Source organism: Syngnathoides biaculeatus, chromosome 12, assembly GCF_019802595.1.
Source record: "Syngnathoides biaculeatus isolate LvHL_M chromosome 12, ASM1980259v1, whole genome shotgun sequence".
NCBI classification, from domain to species: Eukaryota; Metazoa; Chordata; class Actinopteri; order Syngnathiformes; family Syngnathidae; genus Syngnathoides; species Syngnathoides biaculeatus.
The window spans coordinates 9,208,794-9,224,077 of NC_084651.1; the positions used below are offsets into that span (position 1 = coordinate 9,208,794).

At 44.0% G+C, this 15,284-nt stretch overlaps 1 protein-coding gene and 1 pseudogene across 2 annotated transcripts; one reads left to right on the forward strand and one right to left on the reverse strand.

The window, feature by feature from the left end:
- The first annotated feature begins 1,107 nt into the window (after positions 1–1,107).
- On the forward strand, positions 1,108–15,070 carry si:ch73-52p7.1 (uncharacterized protein LOC100321084 homolog). Of its 2 annotated transcripts, none has more exons than XM_061837953.1 (2): positions 1,108–1,228; positions 8,803–15,070. In XM_061837953.1, exon 2 carries the CDS (start codon positions 8,860–8,862, stop codon positions 9,607–9,609), a length of 750 nt encoding a protein of 249 aa, XP_061693937.1. In that variant the 5' UTR covers positions 1,108–1,228; positions 8,803–8,859; the 3' UTR covers positions 9,610–15,070. The 2 variants fall into 2 exon arrangements, with proteins under 2 accessions (XP_061693937.1, XP_061693938.1); XM_061837954.1 differs by lacking the exon at positions 1,108–1,228 and adding an exon at positions 1,564–1,722.
- LOC133510317 (5S ribosomal RNA) lies at positions 2,394–2,515 on the reverse strand (annotated as a pseudogene).
- Positions 15,071–15,284: the final 214 nt, after the last annotated feature.

Genomic DNA, 15,284 nt, shown 5'->3' on the forward strand with positions numbered 1-15,284 from the left:
GGTCGTAGGGAGTGTTGGAGCCTATCCCACTGTCGTCAGGGAAGAGGCGGGGTACACCCGGAACTGTGTGCCAGCCAATCGCAGGGCACATGGAGACAGACAACGGTCGCTCTCACCATCACACTAATGGGAAATTTAGAGTGTCCAGTTATTGCATGTTTTTTTGGATGTGGGAGGAAACCGGAGTGCCCAGAGAAAACCCACGCAGGCACGTGGAGAACATGCAAACTCCACACAGGTGGGCCAGGATTTGAACCCCGGTCCTCAGAACAGCCAGCCCAACGGTCTAAACAGTTGTTCCACTATGCTGCCATCTCTCTCTCTCTCTCTCTCTCTCTCTCTCTCTCTGAGAGTGCTGGGACAGGCACTCCCGCGACTCTTGTGAGGATAAGCGGCTAAGAAAATGTATATATAGATCACAATTCTGAGATCCCGGGTTCAATCCCAGACCTGCCTGTGTGGAGTTTGCATGTTCTCCCCGTGCCTGCGTGAGTTTTCTCCGGGTACTCCGGTTTCCTCCCATATCCAAAAACATGCACTAATTGGACACTCAAAATTGCCCATAGGTGTGATTGTGAGTGCGGCTGTTGTCTGTCTCCATGTGCCTTGTGATTGACTGGCAAACAGTTCAGGGTGTACCCGCTTCTTCCCTGACGACAGTGGGATAGGCTGGGATAGGCTCCAGCACTCCCCACGACGCTCATGAGGATAAGCGGCAAAGAAAATGGATGGATGGATGGATGGGTATATACTTACTTAATATTGGAAACCTGTGCAATATTCATACCATCTAAATAGCGTGTTGCCATGTGAAGTGTATAGACTATTTTGGTGCTCACTACTACAGGTTCAGATAGATTTATGAATAATATTTGAGGGAAATGGGCCTTTTGTATTTGCAAATATTTTAGATCTTTGAGTTGAGCTCAAGAAAAACAAGGTCATCCAAATCAAAAGTGTTTCATGTTCACTGTGTAAAAAAATGAACAAATGGTGTCCTGTACCCTCGCTTGCCATGATAAAAGAAATACATTTTTGGGAAAAGAGATTTTGCACAAGACGACAAGAGCAAAACGTAAGCCAGGGTGCGCCTAATAAACTGGTGAGCGCGGCGCATACTCCGGCTTCCTCTGCGGGATACTTCCCACATCCTGACGTCAGGCCAACGTGATCTTTTCTTCCCGAGCTGCCTCGCACCCCGACGCAGTCACGCAGCAGCTCTTCAGCGGTAAGTTGCATCCACTCTCCGATACTGCGACTGTGAAGTCCAATATGTCGCTTTAACTGTGTACGCTCGTCGTTGCATTCCTGTAAGAGCGTTATGTAATTTTCTAAAAAAAAAAAAATCGCAGATCGAGGCGCCCCATTGAAACCCTTCAGCTGCCGTGGATGCTGGCCTCACATGTGGCTCTCAGATTCTGGTCTCCCCAGTCTAGTCTTTACATAACAGCCTCTCTGACCCGTTAAATTGATTCTAGAGCTGCGTGGAGTCAACATTCGGATAGAAGCGGTGGGACTTTTTCTTGTGGACATAAACAGAGGCTGCGTTGATGTTGAATAACCTCAAATATGAAAGCGTCATCTCCCGCGCGCATGAGCTCACGCCTGTGGAAGTGCGATGTGATCTGACCCGATGTGGCCTCGCCACGACCCGTAAACGCTCATCACGTATAGTAATTCTTGGATAAGTACGCCGGCGCAATCGCATGCTCCCCTTCAGCGGTAAGTTGATTGTTTGATTCCTGTTATGGCCTGAAAATATTTGGGTATGACAACAACAAGAAAAAAGTTCTGATAGTTGTCACAGTGCTTCCTAATTGGCTATCGTGCCAATAATCGCCATAATCACGGAGTCGGTGGCTTGGCCCGACTCGCCGTTACTGTTTCACCACACAGAAAACGATTTGGGCTGGTGATTGTTGAATCATTTACGAATGACCACCATGACCATGTTCTGACCACACCGAGGCGATAAATACAATTAATCTCTCTTAATAGATACCAAAACCTCAAGATAATCTTTAGAGGCATCCCATATCTGGCCCTTTGCCATCTTTGATTGTCTGCGTGTTTGTAGAACACTTTTTATTTCGAAACATTTTACATGTGAGCATAAGTATGTGGACATGTGACTGATAGGTGCGTCCAAATATTGTACGTTGATTGTTTTATGTTCAGTTTAAGATTTGGGATTTTGCCAGATATGCAACCAACATGGTGGCGGTGAACTCAACTCACTGCACAGCAAGAAGCAATTCTTCAAAAAGAGGCTTCGAGCTGTTTAATGCCACTCCCGGCTGAGGTTTACTGCCAAACTAAACAAAACAAAGAGAACTACCGTACATTTTGTGTATTTTAACAACAGCATAGCTTTGACTGAGGAGTGTCCATCGAGTTTACGGTATTACCCGGTATTCCCAGGTGGTCTCCCATCCAAGTACTAACTGGGGCCAAACCCACTTAGCTTCCGAGATCTGACGAGATCGGGCGTTCTCAGGATAGCACGGCCGTAAGCCATTGCCAGTGTCCACCGAGCTTCCATACATCCATTTTCTGATCCGCTTATCCTCACGAGGGTTGCGGGACTGCTTGAGCCTATCCCAGCTGTCATCGGGCAGGAGGCGGGGTACACCCTGAACTGGTTGCCAGCCAATTGCAGAGCACATGGAGATAGACAACAGATGCACAGAGAATCACACCTAGGGGCAATTTTAGAGTGTCCAATGAATGTTGCATGTTTTTGGGATGTGGGAGGAAACCGGAGTGCTCAGAGAAAACCCACACAGGCACGGGGAGAACATGCAAACTCCACACAGGTGGGGCCAGGATCGAACGTGGGTCCTCAGAATTGTGAGGCCAATGCTTTACCAGCTGGTCCACCGTGCCGCCCTCCACCGAGCTTAATGCTGAAAAACAATGCGAAACGCCATACAGGCTAACAAATAGTATCTGTGTTGCAGCATATTTGAGGACAAACGCTGGAGCAGAACATGTAGGCAGACAATATAACCACACTCATATGCATATATTCTTTATCCTCTGTGATAAACAACTATTATGACTACAAATGACTGAAAAGTTGTGACAGTGTCCTCCGCCTATGACTCTAGACTCAAATTTGTGCTGCATTTACATTGCTTAGGGCGGAACGGTGGCTCAGCTGGTAAACCGTTGGCCTCACAATTCTGAGGTCCCGGGTCCAATCCCGGATCCGGCTGTGTGGAGTTTGCATGTTCTCCCCATGCCTGGGTGGGTTTTCTCCGAGCACTCCGGTTTCCTCCCACATCCCAAAAACATGCAACATCCATTGGACACTCTCTTTCCCGTTGACAGCTGGGATAGGCTCCAGCACTCCCCGCGACCCTCGTGAGGATAAGCCGCAAAGAAAATGGATGGATTACTTAGAGGTGTCACCAATGTGTCAACCAGAGAGCTTGGTGAAAAACAATTGAGAATCTGAAAAAGGGGGGAAATCCAGAACCATTGCTCCAAAACAATCCCGTCATATTCATCTTTTCATGTCAAAGCCAACCGCAAAAAAACAGAAGCAGAGGAATCAGTCACGCCGTTCCAATACTTTTGCAGGGGGTCGTAATTTGATGAAAACAAAACGACCCCACTTGAGCCGCCGTGGATTGTTTACAACCGAGCGAACGGCATTCAGACATCTCGCAGGCTGTAATTTGTTTCGCTGCGAAATTGTCGAAAGCAGTGTCAACAACTGCGACCGCAATATTTGCGCGGCGCTTCAAACACCAAAAAGGAAAAACCACCGTAGGCGGCGAGAATGTGGAGTCTACGAGAGGATGTGGAAGAAAAAAAAAAAGGAACATTCGAAAAGACACCGTGTTCTAGTTTTGAGTTCATTCAAGGCCAGAGCAGGAATGCGGTGGTCAAAGTGGGCCCGGGCGCTTTCGCCAAAATGGATGCGTCCAAACCAGGAAACTTAAAACTTTTTACAAAGACGCCGGACTGGAGTTCCCCACGGGAAAGAAGTCTACGGCCAGATGTTTTATTTTTTATTTTCAACGTGTAGAAAAAATATGATACCTCAAATGGCACTTTAGCTAATATATTTTGCATTTTAAAGCAACTATCCTTTTTTTTCCATAAAGAAATGTATTTTTTTTTGTTTCAAGTCAACAGCAAATTATAATAATAACACAAGCCAGGTAATATTTTGGATTTTTACATGAAAAGTAACACACTTCCCAAATAAACAAACTAGTATTTTCGGTATAATTCACAGATACTATGGAACTATTGCATAAAACATCCATACAACCATTTTTTTTCACTGCTTATCCTCATGAGGGTCACAGGGAGTGCCGGAGCCTATCCCAGCTGTCAACGGGCAGGGGGCAGGGTACACCCTGAACTGGGGCCAGCTAATCGCAGGTCACATGGAGACAAACAGCCGCGCTCATAATCACACCTATGGGCAATTTAGGGTGTCCAATTTAATGTTGCATGTTTTTGGGATGTGGGAGAAAACCAGAGTGGAGGAACTCCACAGAGGCGGGTCCGGGATTGAACCCGGGTTCTCATAACTGTGAGGTCAACGCTTTACCAGCTGATCCACTGTTCCGCCCAGCATAAAACATCATGATTAAAAAAAAAACAAATGTAAACAAAAGGAATAATTTATGGTACAGCTAATTGCCTTTTTGGGTGACACGGTGGACCAGCTGGTAAAGCGTTGGCCTCACAATTTCGAGGTCTCGGGTTCAATCCCGGACCCACCTGTGTGGAGTTTGCATGTTCTCCCCGTGCCTGTGTGGGTTTTCTCCGGGCACTCCGGTTTCCTCCCAAATCCCCAAAACATGCAACATTAATTGGACACTCTAAATCGCCCCTGGGTGTGATTCTGATTGTGATTGGTTCACTGTCTCTATGTGCCCTGTGATTGGCTGGCAACCAGTTCAGGGTGTACCCCGCCTCCTGCCCCTTGACAGCTGGGATAGGCTCCAGCACTCCCCCCGACCCTCGTGAGGATAAGCGGTGAAGAAAATGGATGGATGGATAATTGCATTTTGCATCCCCCACAAAAAAATTATATAATGTAAACATACACATACACTAAATTGTTTTGCTGTTTAATCCATGACGTGTCGTGCAAAAATCATATAACTCATCTATGCTAGGATATCATTTCAAACGTATAAAGCTTCCTCCCCCAAGTGAACAAAATTGTTGGTTTTACACTTTTTTTTTTTTTTTGGGAAGGAGTATTTAAAGATGTAGATTCTATACACACATGAGAAAACATGCATTTAGTGTTTCTGGTAAACACACGCTACCAAAATTGGCCAACTTGCTATGATTCAAATGAAATATTTCATTAAAAAAGAAGCACAGCGATAAAATCTTGACAGTTTTCCACTAATCACAGCGTGAGATTTGTGTCGGACATCCTGCGAAAAAAGATTTTCCACCGTTTTTGGTGTCAAGCTGAAAAATAAGAAAATCCCAGTGTCTGTAAAAATCAATAACATATCATTTTGATTGATATACATATATTTTTTGTTATGAAGTGTTCGTGGTGATGAGGTCAGCAGGTGTCCATGTCGGTCCCCAGTAGGCGTTTTTAGGTCTGCTGCATTCTCGAAAGCAAATGGCGTGCAGCGAGTGGCGAAGGACCTGATGAAGTCCAGATGTCTCCACATCATCTCACTTTTTTGGCAACGGAGCCTTTTAATGAGTGAGAGATGCGCTCATGCGCTAAGCATTCGACGTGCGACACCCGAATTGCCGGAAAATATCCTCAGTCGATACATTAGGGACGGTCCCAACCAGGGTGATAGCATAACAAGAACAAAATTTAGCTTTTTTGATTTTTTTGAAGATGGAAACATTTACTCATCAGCACACCGCCACATGTGTTGCCGTTTAAATAGTACTTCATCGCAGCCTCCGGATTCGAATACTGTGGAGCACGGTGTCAAACACAAGGACCGGGGGCCTGATCTGCCCCCCCTCCCCCCTGCATGATCTTATATGGCCCGCAGAGGCAAGTCGTGTGTATCAACTTCCATGTTTTTTTTTTTGTTCAAATTTGTACCAAAATTTCAAATTGTCATATCGTAAATGGTAACGTTGAGATAGTACAAGCATTTTTGTGTTACCAAACATCAATAGTTGGAAAAGTTCATTACCCTTGATTTCTGATTACAAAACCAGTTCATAAATTTCATATGTAAATATGATGAGGCGGTTAATGATTTTTATCGTTTCACAGCCGTAACAAGTAATGAGTTTGACACCCCTGCTGTCGAGCAAAAACTGTTCAAATCTATCAAAAATGGGGAAACCAAATTACAAGTAATGACAATAACCCGCCACCATTAGACTGGAATTAATTGTATGCCTGCTGATATTTATTTGTTTTTTAACCTCATAATTCTACAGATAAAATGTCATGACGATATCTAGGTTTCTTTTACCCTAGCTTCCTGTCACTTAACAGCTGCTGAAAGTAACTAATAAGTTACTTTTGTCCAACCTGAATTACTTTTTTGGAAACAAATAATCAGTAATGTAACTAAGTTACTTTTAAGATCGAGCAACATATAAGCAGGCTAACAAATAGCACCATTTAACGTTGAATAAACAAAGATGACCCAAGACTTTTGCTCAGAGCTCCGTGTTTTCAATGTGCAAAAGGTACAAAACCAAAGAAGAATTCCAAAGAAGACAGATGCCAAGTGATCCATCGCAACTTTGCGGTATTTCATCATTTCCCGAGTTCCACGGCATCCACGCTAACGTCTTTTCAAGTTCAACGCGCATTTTGCAGCTGTTCTTGCCAGCGGGCATAATTCAAAGCTCAGTCATACACTTTTTTTTTTTTTAACTTCTTGTGCCATCTGTTGTCATTAGTTTGAGACGCGGAAGAATATTTTCCTTTCAACAAAAGATGCTACCAGTACTTTGTAGAATTGAGGGAGTGGAGAGAGAGGAGTGGTCGTATAAACATTTGTGGGCCTTATATTTTCCCCCCAAAATTATTAAATTGTAACCAATTGGGAATGCAGAAAGTGTGAGCAAGCATCTTAGCGAGAAGCTAACAAATGGGCAGCGCTGCTGCACTTTGGCTCACCTTTTTCATTTTCCTTTTTCTTTTCTTTTTTTCCCAACCCTCCACACACATGCGAATAGAACTATTTACCAGATAATCCCAGTGGCCGCAATATATTGAATGGAAAAAATGAGAAGCATAAAATGTATTTTCGATCTGTTATCACAGCCCATGCCGACGAGCAAAAGCCACCAACAATAACGGGTGGTATCTGAATCTGCATTACATATTTTAAACGGGCGTCGGCTCTAAAAAGAGCTGTTGGAGCCAAAATGAAAGAGTAATCTGATAACAGTACGTTGTTAAATAAGAAAACATTATATCGTAATTCCCAACTTACAGAGCGCGCCTGGTTACAAGACTCACCAAGTACATTTGTAAAGGAAATACCATACATAAACCGCAGCTGTGTAAAAGCCGCAAGTGCCCACATTGAAACACGAGATATTTACAAAGAAAAACGGTACAAAAAAAGAGTTTAATGCTAGCGCTAAAGCTAACAGGGCCGGTGAAAATAAAACTTACTGGTAAATTTCACTGAGACACGCCAGTAACACAGCAGCAACACGCTAGCACAGCGCTAACACTAGCGCACCGCTGGTTCCAAGCCTCACAGAGTACATTTGTAGAGGAAATACCATTTGGTACATACATACTCGGCAGCTGTGTAAAAGCTGCAATTGCCCACATTGAAACCCACATTGAAACATAAGATATTTACAAAAAGACAGTACACAGAAAGAGTTTAATGCTAGTGCGCGCTAAAGCTACCGCTAACGCTAACAGGGCCGGTTAAAATAAAACTTACTGGTAAATATCACCGAGACACACCAGTAACACAGCAGCAACACGCTAGCACAGCACTAACAGTAGCACAGCGCTAACAGGACCAGTAAAAGTCACTTCCTTGGCACATACATTCCACTGGTCTCATTCTTACCTTTTCCGCTCGCGGTCGTTAGAAAAAATGCACAAATTATCCACATCACCACATAAACCGCAGAGTTGAAAGCGTGTGAAAAAAGTCGCGGCTCGTAGGCCAGAAATTACGGTACATTATATATTGTACAGAGCATTACAAAACATGTTATAAGTTTTAAATAACTGAAAATGGGCATGTTGAATTCAGAGCAATCAAATCAAAACATCCGAACAGTTTCATATTAGCAAAATTACGACGTGCAGTTGGCCACATAACTACCCCACACCACAAAAATGCATCTTCCCTTCGGCTAGTCGGCTGGCGGGGCTGCTTTAGAGCGCCTCGTTGTCGGCTGCGAGTGCTCGCACGTCAAGGTGAGAAGGCAAAATAGTGGGCAGGGCGGGCCAGATTCGGAAGTAGCAGCCAAAGCCTTTGCGCTGGCATAGCGGCTTGTGGTCGAGCCACGAAAAGTCATGACATGTCATAATCCAAGCATCTTATCCTCACAAGGGTTGCGGGAAAGGTGGAGCCTATCCCAGCTAGCTTCGGGCGAAAGGCAGACTACACCCTGAACTGGTCACCAGTCAGTCACAGGGCAGATATCGACACCATCACTCTGCGGGAATCAATCCCACGCTGCCCACACCAAAGGCAGTGATCACTGATTCCAACGCCATGAAAAGTTCTTGCGTGAATATATGTTTGCGGGTCAAATTTTGTAGTTCGACTGCAATTTACTGGTGGTTGACAGTTGAACGGGGCATGCTTTCAGCGGACCAATTGTTCCCTCATCTTGTTTCAGGCATCAGTTCACGCGAATAGCAGTCAAGATGGTCACCAGGCCCCGCCCCCATTAGCGATGGCCTCCCCGGGGCCTCCGGCGCCCCTCCTGTGCGTCCTGCTGTGGGTGTTGCTGGCACCCCAACGTTCTGAAATGTGTCTGGCGTACGTGACGCACGACAGCTTCTTCTACTACTCGTGCAGCCAGGAGCCGCAAGCGTGCAGCGCGGCGTCGCTGGCGGCCTGCCGCTGCAGGACCATCCCGCTGTCAACCCTGCAGCCCCCTTCGGCGACGCCGTACCCCTCGCCCATGTTCCGCATGCGGCGCCTGACCGTGTGGTACACGTCGCCCTGGAACACCGCCCGCCTGCTCAACAACTCAGAGGTGCACCACCTCACCCTGATGGACTGCGGCGGTGAACTCGGGGAGGCTGGCGCCCCTTTTCTGGAGGGACACTTCACGGTGCAGCAGCTGGAGCAACTGAGTGTTATAGACTTCCCGCAAATGACACAAACCAAGACGGAGTCCGAGAGCGACAACGACCTCCATTTTGACGCCGACAGGTGGAGACTGCGGCCTCCGTCCCAAGTGCAGAACATCTTCCTGGGCCGGGAGTTGGGGGCGGCGTTCCACGAGCAGGCCCGGCTTGGCGTTATTCACGGTTCGGTGTTGCGGGGCGGCGCGGAGGCCGTTAAGGTGTACACGGTGCAGACGCAAATCGATAGCGACGGCACGTTGCCGTTCCCCGACCTGCGGCTGCCCAAACTTCCGGTAACTTCCGTCATCTACGTCAGCTTCGTGTACAGGAGGGAGCAGCACGAGGACTGAACTCAAATAATGCAAATACCACATCATAACTGTAACATAACGACATAATAAACAGTCGTGAAGCAACACCGAAGAATCCTTCTCGTTATGGAGTCCAAGCAAGAATTTCTATTTTTGAAGGCCCTCTCGCCACCGGTGTGGTAGCAAACAGATGAGCATTAATTCATAATAAATAATTCAGGAATAAATATAGCCCCAATTGCTGCAAAATAGCAGACAGTCCGATATCTCGAATAGGTACAAGTTCACAATTTTCAAGATGTCTTGAAAGACTAAGGATATTCTTTCAAGAACCGAGCAAGAACCCAATTAATTTTGAAATGTATAAATACGTCACATTGCTAGCAATACCAATAGCATAGCCAGTATAGCTAGCAAAAGAAAAAAATATGTACGCTCATGTATGTATGTTTATGTAATGTACATTTATTTTTATTTATGTACTGTATTTATGTAATTTTTTCCGTTATTTACTTGATCATTCAAATTGATCCAATTAAATAATCGATTACTCAATTAAAAAATAAACTGCACAGCTAAAAAAAAAAAAATCACATGCATTTAAAGAAATTTTAATTTTGCTAAATTCTGTAAATGGTTATCTTATATGAAATTAATTCTGAACTAATATTCAAATGTTAGTACTTAAACGACCGCCAAAACCTACGTTTCGTTGACAACGAGAACCGTGAGTACTTCGTAGGAAGTTGGCCAAGTACAAACGTCAACTGAAACTTGCTTATAGGCCCAGACCACCTTAGCTTAGCTGACTAACAACGAGATGCGTTTGTGATCAAACCTCGCTGTTGAAGAAACATCGAACGTGAGTAACTTCATAACTTGTACGACGAGGGGTGTGAGGACTTATAAGAAATTTAACAAGTCTTATCTTAGTACATCTTAGGACCCAAATTGGTGCCGCATCGTTCGCGTTGAAGCTGCTCGGCCTGAGTTAGCCTAGCGCGCTAACAACATTCCCTACGTAGAGTATTTCAACGAGGACCAAACATCGAACGTGGACTCAACCGTCAACTACTAGAATGAGGGCCATTGTGGTTTGAATCCCTCCCCTCCGCATATCCTTTAAATCGCCATATCCTTTATATTTTCACACAGGTAGTTTGTGATTTGTGCACCGTATCTGCTGACTGTGTTTATTTGGTTGTTTTTATCTGACTTTAACATTAACATAGATCAGGTAGTATGTGAATTATGAATCTTATGTGCTGACTTTGTTTATTTGATGGCTTGTTTTGACAATCTGCATCCCGAAAGGAGGCCACAATTCCTGTGCGTCCTGTAGGCCGGTCCCAAGCCCAGATAAATGCAGAGAGTTGCGGCAGGAAGGGCATTCTGCTTAAAACTGTGCCAAACATATTTGAGCGTTCATCAAAATTGAATGAAATTAATTCCCAAAAGTATAAAATATTTTTATTGTATCAATTCAATGTTTTACATTCTATTTGCCTTGAAAAAAAATTATTTATTGTGCAAACATTTTTTGCTCCCTCCCCGAATTTGACGCCCGATGCAACGTGTCAGAGACCTCAGAGCACCAGCAGGGGGCAGCAAATCCACGTAAGCCTCAAGCAGGCCTTTACACACAAGGGCAGCATGGTGGGCCTCGTGTGTTTCACAGTGCTGAGGTTGAGGGTTTGAATCTCGGCCCTTGCTGTGTGGAGCTTGTATACCGTTCATACGCGGTGTTTTTTCAGGTTTGCTGGTTTTTCTCCCAATTTCCCTAAGTAAGCAAGATGGGTTCATCGAGGACAAAACCGGACTGTGAATTGGCAGTTTACGTATGTGCCCCCGCTAGTAGCGACCAATCCAGGGTGCTCGATCCAAATCAGCCGGGAAACGCTGTGACGCGCTGCGTGCAATTGCACGCACCTGCTGCCCGAGACCCGCGCGTTATTAGCATGACAAGCGCGCTAAACGCGCCGGCTGATGCCGCCTGTTGATCTCGCACCTGACAGGTTGAACCGGGCCGCATTTGCGTAAGCGTTCATACGCCATACAATTGCGAGTCGACTTTATGAACGCTCATTATGGCCCCAGATGTAAATCGGCGCAGATTTGCCCGTCTCCCGGCCACTAAAATGTGTTTATCATCAGACGTTATTGTTCGCCGGCCTCCTTGCGGGCGACGCGGCCATGTTGGTCTGTTGAAAAGGGCAAATCAGCCATAATTCAGTTTATAAACGTCGGCGGGCGAGGAAGGGGGGGGCGGTCGAGGAGAGAAATGCCTGCATGAATATTCACGAGGGCCTCAAACTGCCGCGGCCGGTGATTCATTAGGCATATGTAAATATCACTCACTTTAATTGCCCCTAAACCGACTCAACATAATGTTACCATTAGCAAATTATTACTTATTTGTGATCCTAAACACTGTGCAGAGATCAAGCCATTGCAATTGCAATGATTTTGATTCACTGACAACCTCTGTTAATCGTGTGTGTGTGTGTGTGTGTGTGTGTGTGTGTGTGTGTGTGTGTACGTCCCACCTTTAATGTGCGCTCCATTTGTCTCCATGGGGACATTTTGGCGAGTTAAAATCCTAGCATAGAATGTTAGCATGAGCGCAGATTCCTCATTCGACATTTTGTGTGAACGTGCTTGTCTCTCTGTACATGCGGGCACAACCGGGAACAACTCACCCTTACTGCTGAGACATTTCAGATTTAAGCATCTTTGTGGGGGACTACTTTGAGTCATTAAAAAGAGAAAAAAAGGCTAACATGAGCTAATTTGACATGTTTGTATGTTTGTATGTCGTCCTCTCTTTCTGTATTTGTAGGTGAAACCCTAATCCACCATTACTGTGCAAACATTTATCAAGAAAAACTTTTTTTTTTGTTGTTGTTTTTTTATTCCCCAATCGTGTTTCAATTTAGTAAATTACATAAAGGTCAAGTGTCATGAAATGCATGATTTTTTAGTATGTTATTAATGAAAAAACAGCAGCCAGTATGGACCCATCCGTTTTTTCACCACAAAACATGATTTTGACGTAGATGGCTTTTTGTAACTCCCGCCATGAAAATGCTCTCGAGGGATTCGTTTTCGAGAAGAAGAAGGAAGTGACGTACGGGGCAGGAGCGCCCTCCAGCGGACTTATTTGTTTCTCTTAATTTTACCTGCGGGAAGCTAGCTCGTTGTTCCTTCCTGTTACCCAAAATGTCGCCTCATAGTATTGCTGGATATTGCTCGAAGGATGGATTTATCCTTCATAAGTTTCCAAGAAGCCCAGTTCGTCATGAAAAATGGATTGCACGGGAGTAAAGGATGAGAGCTTCATGGGTCCCAAACGACAGATAGGTGTGTATACAGGTACTAAAAAAAAAAAAATAGTTTGGGGCAGACCACGTAATCTGTTTCTCATAATGTAACAAAAGATCCGCGTACGTACGACAGGGGTGCTCAATGTGTCAATTTGCGTGTCGGCTAGCCGGCGAAGGCTGCCGTGTTGGGCTCGCGGACGGCGGCGGCAATGAACAACGCTGCTGGCAATGGTGCACTCAGCCATGTGCGACGACAACACCGTAAAGCGGCCCGGCTCGGCACCGTGATAAGCCACCTCGGCGCCAAAAATGAGCCACACCGTCCGACAAGGTTGCCGGGTGGGAAGGCCGAGCCAGCCGCTGGCCTTGTCGGGCGGGGTGGCTCGTCACGGCCGCAAAAGTGGATCGGACAGGGAGGAGGTTTGGCCGTGATCCACATATAATCTAAATATGGCTCGAAACTAACTTCACCCGGTTGTGAGATGTTCTCTTCTTCGAAAAGAGCTCCCGTGTCAGAAGGGGCGTGTTCCTCTCCGACAGTAGGGGTCACAGCGTGCTTTCGGTGGTGAATGTCCTAGTGTGACATCACGGGCAGGAGATGCAGCCAATATGGCGACCACTTGGATGTCAAATGACACTTCCGCAAATTTCCGCATGGATGACACATTCTCCGCTCATATTTATTTTTTCGTATAGACATTGAAGTGAATAATGTTATATGTATTTTTCATTACAATATCTATTTTATAATGTGGATGACACTTGACCTTTAAATGACATTTTGGCTGGTTAAAATACTAGCATGTTAGCATGATCTCACTTTCCCAACTAACTGTTTATTTTCTTGTCCTGTCTCGTCTTGTTTTTTTGGCTACGCGGGCTCAACCGCTGACGCCACTTTAGCCAAATTGGAGATTTTAAATATTCATTTAAAATACTAGCATAAAAACATGCATGCCTGCATGCATACTTGCTTGTCTTTCTGCTTTTGGGAACAAAATCCCTGACATCAGGCTGGCCAACAAGATAAAAAAATGCACACATGAGCTCGGACAATTAATTTGCATGACACATGGTGGACTTAAGTATGAATTCACAGGTGACAAACACACATTGCATATAAACTGCTTCTGTCACCGGAAAATGATGTTGGCTGTCATTAATCTCCCCCCCCCCCCCCCCCCCCTCGGAAGGAAATTGTCGTCTTTTCGCCTCAAATTCGCCCGACTTTAATTGACGTTACACTAAGTGTCTGAAAAACTCATTAGGAAACAAAACAAATCACCAACAAATGACGGGCGAGTAAATTAGCATCATTACGCTCCGCTACAACAGCTTGCGTCAGGATAAACCATCAAAAATTTAAACATTTCTGAAGGAGCGGGATTTTTAGTCATAATCTCCGCTCCAGCTGTCTGAGTATCAATTATTCAAAAAGTGTGGCACAATCAAATTTAACTGGACTTGCCTCTCCGCTGTAAACTCTGCCAAATTAAATGACTTCCAAATAGTATATAAGCACTTTTTATGGCGCGGTCGTCGGGCGCTGATTTAATATACACTATGTTTCGAATTAAAGCCGCCCTGAAATATAGTCTACGTTTAAACTAAAATCACACAAACAAGGAGGATAAATTTTACAAGAAAATAAAAAAAAGGCATCATTGTATTATACTGCAAGTGAGCTCTAAAGACCAAACAAATGTTAGTGCTGTGTAAACACACGAGGAGAAATATACAAACTTCATGTATACAAAAGCTATAAAAAAATATCATGGTACAAATTGTTTGCGTTTTTTTTTTTTGTTTGTTTTGTTGTTTTTTTAAGCACCAAACTAATCCTATTGTTTTTTTTTCAAATGTGCACTTTGCGTGTTTGTTTTTAGGAGCCCTGTGATTATACATTAGTTATTTTATTTTTTAATCCCTTTTCATATATTCATATATTCAGTAGGCTGCTACTAAATGAATGCAGTAAAATGCAATAAATACAAATACAGTAAATGAATACTGTAACTGGAAAAAATGTATTGAAGAAATGAGTGGAAATAAATGGTAAACTGCGTACGCAACGAATATTAATGTTTTTTTTTATTACAAAACAAATTCAAATAAATAATGCAAATGAAAAATACAAAACAAAAAACACAAAAGAAATTCATGTAAAAGTAACATAAAAGTAACTAAGACTCATATTATTGTTTTTTAACCTCACAACCTATTTAATACGCAAAAATGCGATCGTTTAGAAAATATAGCTTCTTCTAAATATCAATTTCTAATATTAAATATTTATTAATTAAATATTACATAATGATCAATAGCCATAATGCAAATGAACAAATAATATATAGGGTTTTATATATACAGTTTTACCTTAAGACTGAATTT

Excerpts from the sequence above, each read along its gene's own strand:
- si:ch73-52p7.1 (XM_061837953.1), top strand. The coding sequence starts at position 8,860 with ATGGCCTCCCCGGGGCCTCCGGCGCCCCTCCTGTGCGTCCTGCTGTGG.